The sequence below is a fragment of the Diabrotica undecimpunctata genome, chromosome 8 (assembly GCF_040954645.1).
Source record: "Diabrotica undecimpunctata isolate CICGRU chromosome 8, icDiaUnde3, whole genome shotgun sequence".
In the NCBI taxonomy this organism is placed as follows: domain Eukaryota; kingdom Metazoa; phylum Arthropoda; class Insecta; order Coleoptera; family Chrysomelidae; genus Diabrotica; species Diabrotica undecimpunctata.
In genome coordinates, this window is record NC_092810.1 from 27773520 (window position 1) to 27793201 (window position 19682).

At 33.3% G+C, this 19682-nt stretch overlaps 1 protein-coding gene across 2 annotated transcripts in view; it reads left to right on the forward strand.

Annotated features, from left to right (window-relative positions):
- LOC140447335 (putative inorganic phosphate cotransporter) overlaps positions 1–19682 on the forward strand; it is a 71794-nt gene that overhangs the window by 22393 nt on the left and 29719 nt on the right. The window contains exon 1 of one of the 2 annotated variants that reach the window (XM_072539937.1): positions 2004–2262. The exons of the other annotated variant lie outside the window; for it this stretch is intronic. Coding sequence (XP_072396038.1) covers positions 2208–2262 — 55 coding nt within the window. The 5' untranslated portion in view covers positions 2004–2207. Of the gene's footprint in view, positions 1–2003; positions 2263–19682 lie in introns of those variants that run through there. 2 annotated transcript variants of the gene reach the window in all.

The following is a 19682-nucleotide window of genomic DNA, read 5'->3' on the forward strand; positions in this document are numbered from 1 at the left end:
GCGTTTTCAATTTCAAAAAAACAGAAAACCAGAACAGTATTGTCGTGAAGTGGCATGACAACAGCATTGTCACCCTGTGCTCAAATGCAGTAGGAGTAAACCCCCCGCATAGGGTGAAAAAGTTTTAACGAAAAGAACGGACAAATATTCAGGTAAGTTATAGTTTTTTAGATTATTATTATTAAGACATAATAAAATAGAGTACTACAACTGATCGTTCAAGGGAAAATAGACAGCAGAAGGGGTCCAGGGAGGAGAAGACACTCGTGGCTCCAAAACTTGCGGCAATGGTTCGGATTGTCATCTGCTGAACTATTCAGATCTGCCGTAAACAAAGTCAGAATAGCCATGTTGATTGCCAACGTTCGGAACGGACAAGGCACATGAAGAAGAAGAAGATTATTATTACAAACGCATTTAGTTTTTCCATAGTTTATTTTTTTTTTAAATAAAAAAAAATAAAAAAAAATAAAAATAAACTATGGAAAAACAAAAATTATGACCAATCTCGTCTCCAATGAGCTATAGAAATCGAAAAGTCGCCCATAGAACTTGTGGAAAAATATGTGTATTTAGGTCATGAAATAAGGTTAACGCGAGATAACCAAACATGTGAGCTACTCAGAAGAATAAGTCTGGGTTGGGCTGCATTCGGAAAAATGAGAGACGTATTTAAAACAAATATACCGATCCATTTAAAAAAAAAAGCTTTTAACCAGTGCGTTCTACCAGTCCTCACATACCGAGCAGAAACCCTAACTCTCACAAAAACATCAGCCGAAAAATTGAGAAGGACACAACGAAAGATGGAGAGATCAATGCTTGGAATAAACTTAAGAAATAGAATAAGAAACGAGGAAGTTCGTAGACGAACCGGAGTGGAAGACATTATCGAACATATTACAAGGCAAAAATGGAGATGGGCAGGACATGTTGCAAGAATGAAAGACGACAGTTGGACAAAAAAATTGCTTGAGTGGAGACCACGGGCTGACAAGCGAAGCCGAGGAAGACCCCCAACGCGATGGACCGACGACCTCAAAAGAATCGTGACCAATTGGATAGCAGAGGCGCATAACAGAAGTAGATGAAAAAGTCTAGAGGAGGCCTATGTTCAACAATGGACAACTCAGGGCTGATTGATGATGATGATGATTTAGTTTTTATTTTCAACAACATGCTTAGTTTCATGACGTTTTACAATATATATTTTAGGAGTGGCAGCCACATCTGGTAAATTTGTACAATACAAACATGGAAGGAGTAGGCAGATGTGACCAAAATTTGAGCCTTTATAGAAGCCTATCACTGAGCTTTTCACTGAGGGGCAAGAAATGGTATTTTCCGCTGGTGGCACACTGAAGTGATGCAGCTCTGCAAAATGCTTGGCAGTTGTATAGACAAAGAGGTGGGGACCTAGATCAGTTAAAATTCCGAAGACGAGTAGCCACTGCGCTATTAATACAAAATAAAAAAAATGAAACACATTCGAAAGGTCATAAGTCATCAACCGACGGTTTAGACATTAGGTTTGAGCATACGGATCATTTGGTAATTCCTTAAAATAAGCAAACACGCTGATTTGACACCAGATGTTCAAAATGTGACAAAGGACTCCACGTCAAATGGCTTTTGGTATACCATACAAAAAGTGTATAGTTAATCCTACATATAGGACGCCCAAAATTTTGTATATTTATCAAAAAAATAAATTTTATTTTCGTCTAATATATTTTAGTTTACCCTAAATTAAACCATTATAAGAAAAAAATAATTAAAATCACAAGTAGACATAATGGGCATATCTGGGCTAATTTGATTCCTTTTAATACTGTTGATTTAAAAAATCCAGTTAATTTTTCAACTTTTTTACAAGAAGCACTTTTTAATGAGTATTTTAATAGTTAGTTAGCCCTAAAGTAAAAAAACAAAACAAAAATAAGCTGCTACTGATAGTGAGCCTTTATTAGAATAAAGCGATAGTTTAATCAGATGTAAATATTTATTATTCACTTTTAGTATACAGTTCAAGTAAACAGTGCATAAGTATGTACATATTATCGACATAACTACCTACACTTTTGTTACGAGAAAAGTTCGATGAGTCAAAAAAAAGTTCTAGAATACGGGTAGCACATAATATTAAGACGGTTTTACTGGTTAAAACTGAAATTAACTTAATTTAAAAGCAAGACGTGGTTTTCGATATGACTAAATTTACCTGGGACGAAATATTTACGAAAATTAAGACGTATTTTGACGGTAAGTAAAGTTTTAATCGTTTTTTATATTGTTGTGTTTGGAATGTACTCGATAATTACTGCAATAGAACTATAACATTTAAAACAAGTAACCGCACTTGTATTTTATATGAAACATAAATAAAATATGCGTAAAATACAGGGTGTTTCAAAAAGGTTTGTCATAAATTACATCACACATTCCGGGGACAAAAATAAATTGATTGAATCCAACTTACCTTAGTACAAAAGTGTACACAAAAAAAGTTACAGCCCTTTGAAATTACAAAATAAAAATTGTTTGTTTGCATTATCTCCTAAACATTTTGTAATAAAAATGGACACGTTACTTTCTTGTTCTAAAAGAATTTTTCATACAAAAGAAATAACAGAATCTAAGCGCACAGAAAAATTTAAGGGAGGTGTGCAGCCCTAAATTGTTCCAAACTTTTGAGTACATTCAAATCAAATGAAATTTGTGGCATCATTAGTTTAACACATTATTTTTGAAACTTTTTGCCTCTAATCACTTTTTCGAAAAACTAGTTTTTTCCTAGTTGGACATAAAATTACAATTAGTTTCTACGGATACAATAATTACAAACAGTTCCATCAATAATAGTCAATAATTTGAAGCTATCATTTATTGTGTGAATAAGATTAATATTAAAAATGTTGATCTTACAATGGCCTACACATTTCAGGAAATGGCAGATATGCATTTAATTTAGAGTAAAATGGATCAGATTAAATTATGATTTCAATAAACTATCGGGAATATCGTAGGTGAATGTCAAGGAAATAGTGCAGCATCCGCAAGGGGTTATGCAGTAAAATACCCCAATCGAAATACACCCGATAGACAATTATTTCTGACCATTGATCGTCGTTTACGGGAAATGGGTACATTCCAACCGCAAGTTGCTGGCAATAGTGGTCGTCCAATAATGGATGCAACTGATGAAGACATTTTAGAAATCATTGAAGAAGTCCCTGGAACAAGTACAAGGGTAATAGCTGCTCAACTTAATGTTCCTCACGTAAAGGTTTGGAGGCGTTTGAAGGATCAGCTGCTTAAACCCTATCACTTAACAACGGTTCAAGAGTTTTAGGTTGAAGATTGTCCTAAAAAGATTGGAGTTTGCGATTGGTTGTTAATGGAAAACACTCGAAATGTTAATTTTATTAGAACTATTTTGTTTACCGACGAGGACCTTCAGTAGAAATGGAATAACAAACTATCATAACGAGCACATTTGGGCCGACGAAAATCCTCATCTCCAAAGGACTTTCAAACTTAATGTTTGGGCAGGAATTGTGGGTAACAATCTAATAGGCCCAGTATTTCTTTCCAATAATTTAAATGGTGATAATTATTTGCAGTTCTTGGCAAACGACTTACAAGAGTATTTGGAAGAAGTGAATATTGAAATAAGGCAAAATATGTGGTTTCTACAAGATGGCTCTCAACCGCATTACAGTAATGAAGTCCGGGAATACCTTTGCAGGCAGTATCCTGGTCGGTGGATTGGAAGGGGTCGTGACGCACCTATTTCTTGGCCACCCAGAAGTCCAGGTCTTAACCCCATGGACTTTTGCTTTTGGGGGTTTATAAAAGAGAAAGTGTATTCTGTAACAATAGAGGACGAACAACAATTGAGGGTTAGAATAATTGAAGCTGCAAATCAAGTTCGTCAGAAAAATATGATTTTTCAGCGCATTCTTTTTTCCTTATTAAAACGATACCGAATTTATATTGAAGAAAATGGGGGTCATTTTGAACATTTAGTGTAATATCATATTTATAGAGGTTATAGACATTTTTTGTACTTGCTAATTCATTTAAGCCATTTATTTAGTTGCACGTAATTTTTTAGAGGTTAATGAAAAGGGCCGCAACTCAATAAAAACTGTTTTTTGAAAAAAGTGATAGTGAGGCAAAAAAATTTTAAAAATAATGTGTTAAACTAATGATGCCACAAAACTCATTTGACTCGAACGTACTCAAAAGTTTGGGCGGATTTAGGGCTGCACACCCCCCTTAAAATTTTTCTGTGCACTTAGATTTTGTTGTTTCTTTTGTATGAAAAATGCTTTTACAACAAGAAAGTAACGTGTCCATTTTTATTACAAAATGTCAAGTAGTTTAGGAGATAATGCAAAAAAATAATTTTTATTTTCTAACTTCAAAGGGCTGTAACTTTTTTTGTGTACATTTTTGTACTAAGGTAACTTGGATTTAATCAATTTATTTTTGTCCCCGGAATGCGTTATTTAATTTATGACATACCTTTTTGAAACACCCTGTATTACAAATAGTTCTTAAATATTGATTTATTTGTATTGCTTTTTCTTTCGTCTTTTTCTATTTGTTGGGAAATTTTTTCTGTTGGTTTCTTTCGATTACTATTTTTGTAGTTTATTTTCGTTTTTTCTGCTTCTTTGATTATCTTCTATTTGACCTTCTAATCCAAAAAAATCTTTTAATGTTCATATTACAGACGTTGATTGACTGTTTGATACGTCGAGTCTCGCAACAACGCTTGTAGGGCCAACGTGGATCGAGCATCTCTTCTTCTTTTTCTTCTTCTTTTTTTATGTAGACATGACTTTGTCTGTTTTTTAATGTGCCTCTGTTTTTTATGTGATCGTGCCATTCTACTCTTCAATTTCTTAAACAGTGATTGATGTTCTCCACCTTGCATCTACGTCGAATATCCGTACTTTTAGCTCTGTCTCATAGTGTTTTACTATCAATTTCTATAAGTGTTTTCATCTCTACTGTTTCTTACATACTTTATGCTCTCTCTGTGTAAGGTCGTGTTTCTGTAGCATATGTCATTATGGGTCTGAAGACTGTTTTGTAAATTCTGCCTTTCAGTTCTTTCCCGATATTTTTATTTCTCCATGTTGTTTCATTTAGGAAACTTGCGGCTTCACCATACCAAGTCAACTAGGGCTCAATAATACGGAAAGAGTCCCACCAGAGCTCAATCCTTTTGATACCCTAGGTATCTGGGATGAGTGAATGTTCTCCTTAGAGGGAGTGTGAGTGGTATGGCTAAATCTCAAATAAGTAAATAAGTTTATTTAGAATAATTGTTTTATTAAATTTTTAATATTAATAAAATTTTCAACGTTATCGCTGAAAAAATATTGAATAAAATAAGTTTTTTTAATTTTAATACTTCATATCATCTGAATTTATAATTTCAAATGTTTATTACCTATTATCATTGTGTATATTTATCTTGAAACGTTATTGTTATTCCAAAACATAATATGTATATACTGTTTAATAATAATACGCTTGATTTGTGCGTTGCAGTATTGATTTATTTAGAAACTTTTTATTTACTTAATACCTCCTGAATGTTAAAAGTATGATTAGAGAATATCACATTTAAATTGAAATAGTTTTTGCGCATATTTATTTGTTAAATTCTTACTATATTTTAAAGATTTAAATATATATATATATATATATATATATATATATATATATATATATATATATATATATATATATATATATATATATATATATATATATTGTTATGATGTATTTTATTTGTGAATGATGAGCAATGAGTGTTTTTTAATAATATATATATATATATATATATATATAGGGTTTTATCGCGGTTCTCAAAGAATTAGTTTGTAAGCACTTTTTTAAATTATCTTTATTATATCTATTATGAAACACACATATATATCTAACATAGCCAATGTAAATTTAAAATAAACTATCTTTAAATTGAAATTCTTATGAAACTAATTAAATTCTATGGACAATGTAAAATTTAAACAAACTATCTTTAAAATTGAAATTGTTATGACACTAACTAAATTATATTAACAAAATTTTGTACCTTTCTGTCACTGAATGCCTAAATGAACTGTTTTCCACTATATAGATTCTAATCACCACTCAATGTCTTCGTTCTCAGCTTCGGTTAACCTTGTTTTTGTGTAATTACTTTTTCCAATTATCAGCTTCCACCAATTTAAAATATTTTCTTCTTAACTGCATTTATATTTATTCTTCTTTTTAATACACCAATATCCAATCACCAAATATATTATATAATTTTATTTCTACTAATCTCCAATCATAATATAATTTTTAATTTCTTCCAATCATATTTTCTTTATTATGTTTCTTCATCTTCATTGAACTTACTATATTGAACATTTCACCAACTGACTGACTGTATTCTATCTTGAACTATATTGAAAATAGGACCGACTGACTTTATACTGTAACTGTCTAACTTCTTACTAACTCTATCTAACTTTCTTACTAACTGACTGGCCATTTTGAATCCAAATCACCGAGTATTTATACCTTTTCAATCTTCCAGAACCATCTGGCAAGAAATCCTATTCGATTTGTTCCATTTCCTACATATCTGAATTTTCTGGAATAGTCTATTTCGCAAACAGGCCATCTTCCGTGATCTAGAGAATTCTTTACTCTTCTATCGAGAATCTTATCGACATTTAGGCTTTTCAGATCAGAATATAAACTTATATGTAAATTAAACACCTTAATTAATAAACTACACTACTTCAAATCCGTAACTATATGTAAACTACACATTTTAAACTATCACATAACCCTATTTCACATTCGCAAATTATTAATTTCTGTAACTGTCATTTATTCCGAGTAGGTATATTTGGTTGCCTAATCACATGGCTCACTTAAATAAATTTACAATATTATAATTATTAAAATAAAACTTTTTACACTTATTATATGCTAATTTCTTAAGAATACCCTCATATAAATAATTTTTATAAAATTCTCTAGTATATAACTTATTAAAATAACCGAATATTTTTTATATCTAACATTATCTAGTGTGTAACTTATAAATTATTTTCTTTACTTATAAATTATTTTCTTTAAAGATTTACAAATTTCAGCAAGAGCTTTGCTACGGCTTTGATGAATTGAGACGCCGAATGTATAAAAATAAACGGCGAAAGGAACACAATTCGTCAAACTTTCCGTGCATGAATTGGTATCGATAGACTGTTATAACGTTATAAGGGTTGGGATTGGACGACAAGGATATAAGAATTATCGCCAATCTGTATTGGAACCAGACAGCAACAGTACGTCTTCAAAATTTCAACGAAACAGAAGATTTCTCCATTAAAAAAGGAGTAAGGCAAGGTTGTATACTGTGTCCAATGTTGTTCAACTTATACGTAGAAAAAACCTTCGCAGAAGCAGTGGCAGACTCTAATAAGGGTATTAAAGTTAACGGCATATTTATTAATAACATCAGGTATGCCGATTATACAGCCATAGTGGCAGATAACATCGAAGATCTTTAATGCCTTTTAAATGATCTAACTCTTGCAAGTAAATCTCGGGGTTTGAAAATAAAGATCAAGAAGACAAAAACAATGATTATAAGTAGAAATGATTACCCCAACGCAAATATATATGTCTCTGGAGAAGAAATCGAACAGGTCAGGCAATTTAAATACTTGGGTTGTTTGCTGAACGAGGGTTAGGACCCCGAGAAGGAAATAAAGAGCAGAGTTGAACAAGCCAGAAATGCTTTTTTGAGGCTTCGTAAGTTTCTGACTGATTGCAAATTGGACTTCAACCTCCGATACAAGATGCTTAAGGGTTAAGTGTGGCCTGTTCTCTTGTACGGAATGGAAGCATGGACGTTAAAGGCCAGTTCCATTAACAAACTTGAAGTGTTTGAAATGTGGTGCCTGCGTCGAATGCTTAGAATATCATGGACGGACAGGGTCAGAAATGAGGAAGTACTCAGAAGAGCGGGCTTACAGGATAGGGAACTTTTTAGTTATGTAAAAACTAAAAAGACTGCATACTTGGGACACATGTTACGAGGAGAAAGATATACTTTTCAGCAACTGATACTCGAAGGGAAGATAGATGGTAGGAGAGGTCTGGGACGTAAAAAAATGTCATGGCTGCGCAATATTCGACAATGGACAGGAATCCATAGCTATAAAATGCTTTGTAATGCTGCTAAAAACAGAATTATTTAATCCTGACTATTTAACATCTCACCTGACAAGACGATGTACGGTGGACGCCTACGCAGAAATGCATGGCACCTTAAGAAGAAGAAGAACGTTATTTCTGTATGCCATACGTCTTCAGACAATCGGGAAGATACAAACTCAAACACGGAAAGCCAGGGAATGTCCTGCTATTTCCACTATTCTCGCGCGTCTGCTTGTCGGACGCCTCTGGTGGCGGGAAATTCTGGAGTGTTTTTATAAATTTTTACCTTAGCTTTTGCCTATATTTGCTAAAGTCTCTATATACGGTTTGTAAATGCCTTGGTTGGTCAAAGCTTTTATTCCTTCGATTTCTTTCGCATTAGCAAGATTCTTTCGATTTCCATTCATTGAGGGCTGTCGATTTGGTCTTGTAATCTTTCATCAATTTTCCTTTGGTGATCCGAGTTTTCTTTTATATTGTTAATATTTATTTGTTAATACATATTACTGTTGTTTTTGTGATTAAATGTATTCTTTCTAGTTTTAGACCTAGAACAATGTTTGCTCTGATTACTGCTCTGACGTCTTTAATTGTAGCAATCCTGTTGGTTAGGATGAAGTCAATTTCGTTCTTAGTGGTCCCATTTGGTGCTACCCAAGTCCATTTTCTATTCGATTTTTTCTTAAAGAATGTATTTGCAAATAGAATGTTTTGTTAGTGTGCAAACTGAAACAGTCTTTCTTTCCTTTCATTTCTCTCACCGAGTCCATGTAGATAATAAGCAATATTTCTTAAAATTGTAAACGGCAGCGAAACGGGTCGGTTTAGTCATCAACGAAAAGAAAACCAATACATGTTGCTGACTAAGGATCCTCTAGCAAATTAGGAACGGAAAACAGCCTTTGGAAGTCATATATTTGAACGTGTTGACAACTTCACAAACCTTCGCTCGCTATTGACTACTACCAACAAAACAAGCGAAGAAATTAAAAGACGAATAAGCCTTACAAATAAGGCATGCTATGGAGTACAAAAACAATTCCACTCAAGAAATAACCAAAGACACACTAAAAGTACTACTGCTAAAGCCGGTCCTCATATATGGGGCGGAAACATGGACTCTAACGCAGAAAGATGAAATATTTCTGGGAATATTCGAGCGTATACTCCACAAAATATTTGGAGCTATAAACGATCAAGGGCAGTGCCGCAAAAGATATAATTTCGAATTATACCAACTCTTTAATGAACAAAATGTCGTAAACACAGCGACGATGGACTGGACACGTATTACGAATACCTGACAATATGATTGCTAAAAAGCTAATGACAGGAACACCTATAGAAAGAAGACGCAAAGGCCGACTGCGAATTAGGTGGAAGAAGAAGCAAAGGCCGACTGCGAATTAGGTGGTTAGATTGAGTTGAGACCATCGAGTTAGAATCTATGGAGAAGCTATGAGCATATTAACGTGTGTATTAAAAACAGCGTAGGTAGGCGTGGCTAACGATGATACCAATATGGCGGTGGGATCATATGTATAGATTTTCTTACTATACGTGCGTATTAACTGAATACCTGATCTAATATTGCGATGTCCTGAGAAAAACTTCCTGCACTATATCCTTAATTTTTTTAACGTAGTGTATGTAAACAAAACCCCTCCAGAATTTCCCTCAATACACCAATGCTACAATTTTCTATTATCGCTGGAATTTACACGTCTTCATGAACAAAATTGTTGCATAATTCATGTGAACAATTCACTCGATTCTCAGTTTATTGAAATTATTCAGTTAAACAATGAGATTTTTTAAAACAAGAACATTTCCTGTGAATCCAGTTTCCGAAGGTATGTGAATGTATATTTTACTATATACTATTTGATCGATTATCTATATTGATTATACAAGGATTAACTAATGTCAAAATGTTTTATTTTTAAAAATAAGGAGTTATTTTAACTTGTAAATGTTTATTAATTGGCGCTTTGTTTTGCCAATTTGACAGGTGACTTACTTGGCCTCGATCTTGGAGGCGAATAGCCATAATTTTAGTTGAAAATTCTGTTAGTGGTGTTGGACCCTGAGGTTGATATAAAATTCTGATTTTCTTGACTGTTTATTTATTACTGTATTACTTGTTCTAGTTTCTTGATACCTATACTAAATAACACTATGTTATTCACAAACCTCAATTTACAGACGTACACCGTCATCATGATAATAATTGACTCGACAATTCTTTATGAATTTTGGACTGTTTGCTTCCTCCATCTTCTGACCTTAGAATCTTAAGGTGTTCTTCAACATCATCAATCCATCTTCTATGCAGTCGTTCTCTATCAGACGTAGACCATCAAATTTTAAACCTTTTTCCTTCCAATCCAGGTGTTTGAATACATTTTTCAATGCGAAGGTGAAAATCTTTGGTGAAGTAGTATTCGCTCCGTGCGGCTGAACAAGTATCGCCCTCTATTGGTTATTAATTATTTATGTATAAATCACGTTATCGTAGTATTTGTTAACAGTTCAAAATTTGTATATTCTTACAAACACATAAGTTGGATTTATATAATTATAAACATTCTACTAGATTATTATGTATATTTTTTAAACAATAATATAATAACAATTTATATATTTGTAGAAAGGAACCGACCCCAAAATCGTATTCTTGGGTAAATTGATGTTAAAGTTCTAATGGTAATAGAAAATTTAGTTTAGATCACAAACAGTTTAAACTTAGAACATACATAGGCTTTAAAAATGTATATGCAACACCAAACTATTAACAAATTAAAAAAATCTTTGCTAATATGAAAATTAATAACATTATGTGGGTTGGTTCTTTTATGCAAAATAAAATTTATCAGATTTTCTTTAAAGATATTTTATTGCCTACACAGAACAAAACATTATTAACCCTACAGCAGGCGCGCCGACTACCGTTTCATAACCGGGCGCGCTGTGTATTTTGTACACAAAACACATTTTAGTTTATTTTACCAAATTTAGTGCGTTTTAACAAAATGACAACCACGATTTACAAAAATAGTTTATTGTTACATAAAACATGTACCTACGGGTTACTTTACTCGATTTCTTCTGATTGGTGCCGTTCACGAAACGTCCACGTTTTCTAGAGCTTTGCACTTCTGTTCTAGTAGGTTCTTCACATGATTTATATTTCATTAGAAAACCTTGAATATCCTGAGGAAGATATCGCATTGTCGCTCTTTCTGAAAGATGTACTTTCATTAAACTCAAGCTTAAATTCTTTAGAAAAATTCGGCGATATATTTTGGGATTTGTTTTATTGGCACAAAACAACACCTGCGCGTTGATACCACCCGCCATATCCATTAGAGAAAAAAATATAATTAGTGGCCATCTTCTGGTTATTCTTTTTACAGAATATGATGCACCCATTTGGTCAATAGTATCCACACCGCCTTTTGTGGCATTATAATCTAGAATAATTTCTGGTTTTTTAGTTTTGACGTCTACGGTGGCAGTGTCATGCATCGTGGATAAAAGTATGACCGACTTACTTTTTTTTGGAACAAATGAAACCAAAGTGACATTTTTCTGGAATCCAAAGAGTGACGTTCCCACTTCTTTTTGTTTTTGGGGTAAAAATTCAAAAGGTATTTCCCTTTTGTTTTTTCTCAAAGTGCCAATTGTAGTTATTTTATTTTCCAAAAGGGAAATAGCTAAAGGATAACTAGTATACCAATTATCGGTTGTCAAATTGCGATTTGAACCTTTTATATAATCAATAAGCCTATCTACAATATCACTGGGAGAGTTTGATACAGCATAAGGCCCCTCAGGTTGCCGTCCACAATAAACCTTTAAATTTCCAACAAAGTAAGTTTGTGCATCGCCCAAAATGAACAGCTTGATACCGTATTTTGCTGGTTTATTTGGTAAATACTGGATGAAACTACAACGTCCTCTGAATCCCTCTAGTTTTTCGTCTATTGTAACAAATTCCAATATTTTTGTAATTGGTGCAAGTTTGTCATATATTTTCCGTTCATGTCTTGTGGTTTTGTCATCAAAGCGCATTGAACGTAACAAAAATAAAAATCTTTTGTAACTCATTACAGCTCTAAGAATTTCTATACCTGTTCCATCAGATGTCCAAAGTTCAAGTGCGTTAGTATGGGTAGCCTTTTTAGTGCCTAGGAGGTAAAGCACTCCCTAGGAGGTAAAGTAACGCCATTATTTCACTTTTTGAAGTATGTTTCATATCTCGTTCTCTTTTATATTGAACAGATTCTTTTTTACTATCAATGTACAAATTAGTAAATTGTACGATGTTCTCTAATATATCAGAATTTATAATTTTTTCAAAAGCTGAAAGTTCTGAGGTCACTTTTGAAGCCATTGCCTTTGGTCCTGGAAGTATTTTGATAATATTTTTCTTTTTAATTTTTGATTGCGACGACAGCGGAGTCTTACGCCATGCAGTTTTTTTATCTTTACCTTGAAAATATTCGAAAGCAGTCGTACTTACTGCAGTATTATCCTCGAAGTTACTGGCTCTCTCGTGGTCATTCTGTTCTTGTTCAGATTCAGAATTGTGGTCATCATGGTGTATTATTTCTTCATCTGTCTCAGATTCATCGGAATATTCTTCTATTTCACTAGTTTCTGTTTCTGGGTCTTCATTAAGAATTTTATATAACTTAGCCTCAGTTAAAAACTTCTTTCTAGCCCTGCAAAAATAAAAAAAAGTAACACACAAATAATATAACAATGCAACTAAATTCTTACATGATATTCTCTCAGCGTAGCCGTTATATTCCTTCTCAATTATGTTACAATATCCTGTTCAACCTAAAATAAAGTAAAACTAAAGTTAATTTGACTTTAATTTCGAATTACAACTTTTTATAAAGTAAAATAATTAATGGATAAAATACTTACACTAGAAGGCGCGCCGTGTATAATGTACACAAAGCCGTCACACTCTCGTATTTCTAAGAATTCTCACAAAACTCAGCTGCAACAAAAAATATTACTCAACTATTCTAACGACAGATCTCTACTGGACGAATAGACGCGACGATATCGCCAGATTGACGACACTTCTATTTTTAGACGACTTTTTCTATTGGACGTGTACAAAATACACGAGCGCGCCCGCTCGAGGGTTAACAATAATTAAATTTCTGACGATTCCATTTCAAAATCTGGCGTACCACTGAAGCCATCTACATCGTCTATGATTCTGTGCCGGTAATATTTGAATAAAAATGTTTGCAATCATTAGGAATCAAATTCATCACAGATTTTATGTCTACTAGTTTTGGTTTTGATATTTGTTTTCCATTGAGCCATATAGGTAGTAGATCTTTAAATATTGCCGATCGGCCCACTTGTTTTTTTCTAATATCTATTTCAGCATAATTATTGTCACTCTCAAAGTTTGTTCTTAAAAAAATGGAAAATGGTTTTTATTTATCAAGAAATATCTCACAGGTCTGCAACCAGCTAATTTTCTTATTTTCCACATCGACTTTTCTATTTATTATTTGTTTTTCCAACTCCGCAGTTCCAAAAAATTCAGTAGATAGCATTCGCGTAACTTTAAATTTGTTTTTTGTCCGATACGTTTCCATAATTTTTAATTTTCTCAATTTCCCTGTTGAGTTCTTTGTATCTTGTTAGGTTTTTGTTTTTTACCATCCGCCTCCTCTCCATAATTTGTAATATTTCGTTTGTCATCCATGGTTTTCTATGTTTACGGTTTTCTTTCTGTATACTTTGGTCTGCTACCTCCAAGACAGTATTTTTAATTTTCCCCCACATGTCTTCAATGTTTCTTTTATTGTCTTCTCGTTAATGAGAGCTAGTTGCGATAGTGGGACGATAGTTTGGAGAGATTAATTTTATCTGGAAACGTTCCGGAGAGAAGATCAAGAGGACGATCGCCAACTAGATGGTCCGACCAAATTAAGAATTCAGCTGGAAACTCATTCTGCGAAGCTCTCAGAGCAGCTGAAGATAGAGACCAATGGAAAAAAATTGTTAGCAATATTGAAAGAAATCACGGGGAAATGACAAGAGAGATAAGAGACCCTAAGCAGGTACTAGTTTCCCGGGTTTCCTGAATCACTCGCCAACACGCTCGGCAAGTGTGACGTTTTAAATATGCTAAAACCTCCCAAGTTGAAGATGTCGAGTATCAATACGAAATTACCCCAGGTGAGTAGAGTTAAACACTCAGAATCTCACACTGAACAATCAGTCAGCCTCATGGATTCTGGGGGAGGCAAATATTCGACTGAATCAAATAAGAAAAACTACCCATCATTGCTTCGTATAGCCACTTACAATATAAGAACTATAAGGACCCAAGAACACCTTGACGAACTAGAACAAGAGCTCTCAAATATCAAATGGGATATAATTGGACTGTGTGAAACTCGCTTACCAGGAGAAGTATGTACCATCTTAAAATCTGGTCACCACCTATACCAGAAAAACTCCGTAGAAAATCATCACATAGGCGGTGTAGCGTTCCTGATAAACAAACGAGCTCCCTATAAAGTAATGAAGTTCTGTGCAGTATCAAACAGAGGCATATATCTTGTCATCGCTTTGAACAGCAGATACAGCTTACAGATAATACATGGATATGCACCGACAGGAAACTCAACAGACGAGGAAGCTGAATCATTTTACGAGGATCTGACAACAGCAAGGAACCAAGAAAAATCACACTTCGTAATAATCACAGGAGATTTTAATGCAAAAATTGGATCAAAAGAAGAGGGCGACACACAATATATCGGTCGCTTTGGGCTGGACAACAGAAACGAAAGGGGTGAGATGTTGTACAACTACTTAAACAACGAAAATTTATTTTGTCTTAACACTTTCTTTAAAAAATCTAAACAACGTAAATGGACATGGATCAGCCCAGACAAGAAAACTAAGAACGAAATAGACTATATACTCTCCAATAACAAAAACACATGCACCGATTGGTTAGAGCGAATATTAAAATACAGACGAGAGTAGAATGAAACAAACTTATTAAACGAGAAGGATACCCAACCACCGATGTCCTATTTCAAAAACAAACGGAATACCAAAAAGAGCTAAGCACAAGACTAAAATCAGTAGAGACACTGAGACAAATGGATATAAACGGACTAGCCAATAAAATAAAAGTAACTGTAACAACATCGGTTAAGAAAATATGCTCAAACACGAAAACAGCCAAAACATCTAAACTTCAACCTAATACAATTAAATTACTAAAAGAAAGACGAAACAGAACAGATCGAACTTCGGACAGCTTCAAAAGTTTAAACAAAAACGTGAAGAAAGAAATTAGGAACGATCATAGAAACTATACTAACAATCTAATAAAAAATATAATACAAGATAACTGCAATATGAAAGTACTCAAAGCAAAAAACTCAAACGGCACAAGAAAAATCATAGAAATAAAAAATGAGAAAAACGTCACCGTCCGAGACAGAAAGGAAATAAGCGAGGCCATTGAAAAATTCTACACTAAATTATACTCGGCAAATACACAACCACAACAACGACGTACTGAACGAACAATAATTAACACCGGCTCAGAAGAAATACCGGACATAACCGACTATGAAATAAGAATGGCCCTAAATCAACTAAAAACGAATAAATGTCCGGGAGAGGAAAAAATTACAGTCGAAATGTTGAAAATCGGTGGAAGAAAAATAGAACAGGTATTAAATATTTTATTTAATAAAGTAATTGATGAAGGAAAGATTCCTCAAGAATGGTACAACTCCGAAGTCATTTTAATATTCAAGAAAGGAGACAAAGCAAACATCGAGAATTACCGACCAATATCCTTGCTCTCACATCTGTATAAATTACTAACTAAAATCATAACCAACCGCCTAACACATAAGCTCGATTTCTATCAACCTATTGAGCAGGCTGGATTCAGAAAACATTTTAGTACCATAGACCACTTGCACACCGTAAGAACACTGATAGAAAAATGCACCGAGTATAATGTTCCAATTCATATGGCGTTCGTCGATTTCCATAAAGCATTCGATTCCATCGAATTATGGGCAGTGCTTGAATCTCTAGAAAATGCACGTATAGATTCAAGATACACTAACATAATTAAAAACATATATGAAAATGCCACCATGCAGATAAAGCTGGACGAAAGCACAAAAACTAATCCCATAAGACTACAACGGGGAGTAAGACAAGGAGACACCATCTCTCCCAAACTATTTACCCTTGCTCTAGAAGACATTTTTAAGAAACTAGAATGGAACAATAAGGGTATCAACGTCGACGGATCATACTTAAACCACTTGCGATTCGCAGATGACATAGTTTTAATAGCCGACAATATCCAAGAACTAAATGATATGTTACAACAATTAAATGTAGTTTCAGGAGCGGTAGGCTTAAAAATGAACTACAGCAAAACAAAAATACTGAGCCGAGACCAGCAAATATAACAATACAAAATCATACCATAGAAAATGTTGAACATTATGTATATCTAGGTCATGTTATCAAACTAGGAAAACCAAATCAAGATGCTGAAATTAAAAGAAGAACACAACTGGCATGGGGCGCTTTCAGCAAATTAGCATATATCGTAAAAAACACCTCCATTCCTGTAAACTTAAAGAAAAAGGTGTATAACACATGCATACTACCAGTTTGTACTTACGGCTTGGAGACAGTAGCCCTTACCAAAAAATCTGCTAAAAAATTAGAAACAACGCAAAGAGCAATGGAACGAATCATGCTGGGCAGGTCACGTAGCCCGATATAATGACAACAGGTGGACACGGAGAATTCTAGAATGGAGACCAAGGACGACAACAAGAAGCACGGGAAGACCTCAAAAAAGATGGGTAGATGACATAAGAACAGTGGCAGGCAAACAGTGGATTAGATTGGCGCAAGATAGAGAAAGATGAAAGCAATTGGGAGAGACCTACATTCAGGAGTGGATGGAAAATGGTTGACAAAGAAGACAAGAGAGATATATAATTCCTCTACAGTTTCGATTTTGTAGATTTTCTTTATTGGCTTCTTATTTTCGATAGTTCCATATTTTTATTGGTTGTTGTATTTACCGAGCTAAGTAGTCTCACGTTGATCGTTCTGGAAGGGTGGATGCTTATGTTAGTTTTAATGTAATCTGTGGTTGATTTATGTCCGCGGGTATTTTCGAACGTTTATTCATGCTGGAGTTTGTGTGTATAAAATGTATTATTTATATAACTCATTTTAGGTGCAAAGTTGTATTAGTTATTCAATGCTCACGTTGATAACTTCTTCGTTAAATCTATTTTTATGTCATTTACAGTATCATTCCCTATCCTTGCATTGAAATCCCCAAGAACAATTATTTTGTTCCTTTTTGATATCTAGTCCAGAGTATATTGTAGTTCATAATAGAAATCGTACTTTTCTTCGTGTGTTTTGCTACTGTTTGAAGCATACACAATAATAATATTGTTTTTGTCGTTTATGATGTGGTTCCTTGTATTTCATTGAGCATAATTCTGGAATATTTATTTAATTTTTTTTTTTTTTCGAATGAAAATCCATGCAAAACGCATAAAAAAAGATTTCAGATTAAATATTCCACCTCAATAGTGTGAATTTTGGCTACTAAATATTAAAAATGGTTTAGAATCGGTTACACTAACTAATAGTCGTGTAGAAAAAAAAATTATCAAGGTGGTCCATTAAGTATATCAGTCTGAGATCGCTACATTTATGCACTACTCATCCTTAAAATTGGGAAAAACCTGTGGAAAATCTAATTAAAAAAAGATCCTCGGAAAACATGTCTAGTTACTGAAATTACGTACGAAATCCAATTAAAATTACTAACCATGTACACATTAATCGTAATCAGTGTTATTATGTCCATATTGTAAAATCCCTAATGCTTGTATTTTTTATTATATATATATATATATATATATATATATATATATATATATATATATATATATATATATGTATATATACATATATGTCATTGAATTGATTTAATTTTAAGTTTTAATTATACGCGAAAACTAGTACTGAAATATGGTAATACCAAATGGTATTCCTAAGCCATATTTTTTCTTGTCATTTTAATTTTATTTCGTCAAATAACCAAGGTGTGTGACTTTCCCCGAGACCTTTTGCTGCTGTTTTTCTGTTGTTTTTAATTTTTTTCCTATAACTATCTTGTATATCTTCTTTCTTTAATTATTTGTTGTGTAATTTCTCGTTTTAGTCTGGACTGGTATAATCTTTTCATTCCTAACTTATTTATTTCAGAATTTGATATATTTCTCTTTCCTTCTGTATTCTATAGCATATAATAAAACAGAATGAACTTTACAAATTTTATTTTTTAAAATGGTTTGTCAAAAGTTAGATGCTGCCTGTAAGGAGATTGGTTTGAACATAAATTTTCTAAAGACACAATATATGATAAAACTGATACCAAGCGAAAATACAAAAGTCTGCTGTAGGGAAATAAAGTGTTAGTTCATAAATATTAATAATGACATGAATTGGTCATAATAATGACATACGCGGCAGAAATACGACCTGACAGAGAGGACAAAAAGGATTTTAGAAACAGCAGAAATGAAAACACTTAGAAAAATTGATGGTAAGACACTATGGGACAGAGCTAGAAGTACAGATATACGACGTAGATGCAAGATGGAGAACATCAAGGACTGGGTAAGAAATAGAAGAGTAGAATGGAACGATCATATAAGCCGAATCATAACATAGGGTTCAATGGAATGATTGAAATATAGTCCTAAAAGAAACGGATGGTAAAAAGAGAAAAATCAAAGAAGCGGCTCTAATTATGCTAAATGAGATCAATTGTGTCGCGAATTCCTCGGCAGAATGTAGTAGGATCTGGTTACCCATATTGAAAGAGGAAGTTATTAAAAGGAAAATACCAGTATTGGTAGGTCAGTAACATATAGATAATACATTATTTATGTTCTTTAAATAACAAACATATAAAATCGGAATTTGGTGTTTATTGAAGGTAAACCAAATGCACGATCAAATACCATGTCGGGATAGTATTATGAGGTTTTTTTTTCCTGGTTTTTCCCTCATAATTTACTATGGAATCACTAACAGGAAAATTTTACTGTCATCATAGCATGTATTTGTCTTTTTAAAGACGAATTACATGTTATGATCTTTTCTGACAGATATTCTCAAGTTAAAGTTGATTTCATGTAATCGAATGGACTATCTTATAAGTAAAGTCGTCCCAGGAACGCAACTCAACAATATTGGCAATATCATTTTAAAGTCGTCTACTTTTAAATGTATAAGGTATGTCTGAATTGTCAATATAGATGAGTCAGATAAAATTAAATTATTAGAAGAATTTTTCATTA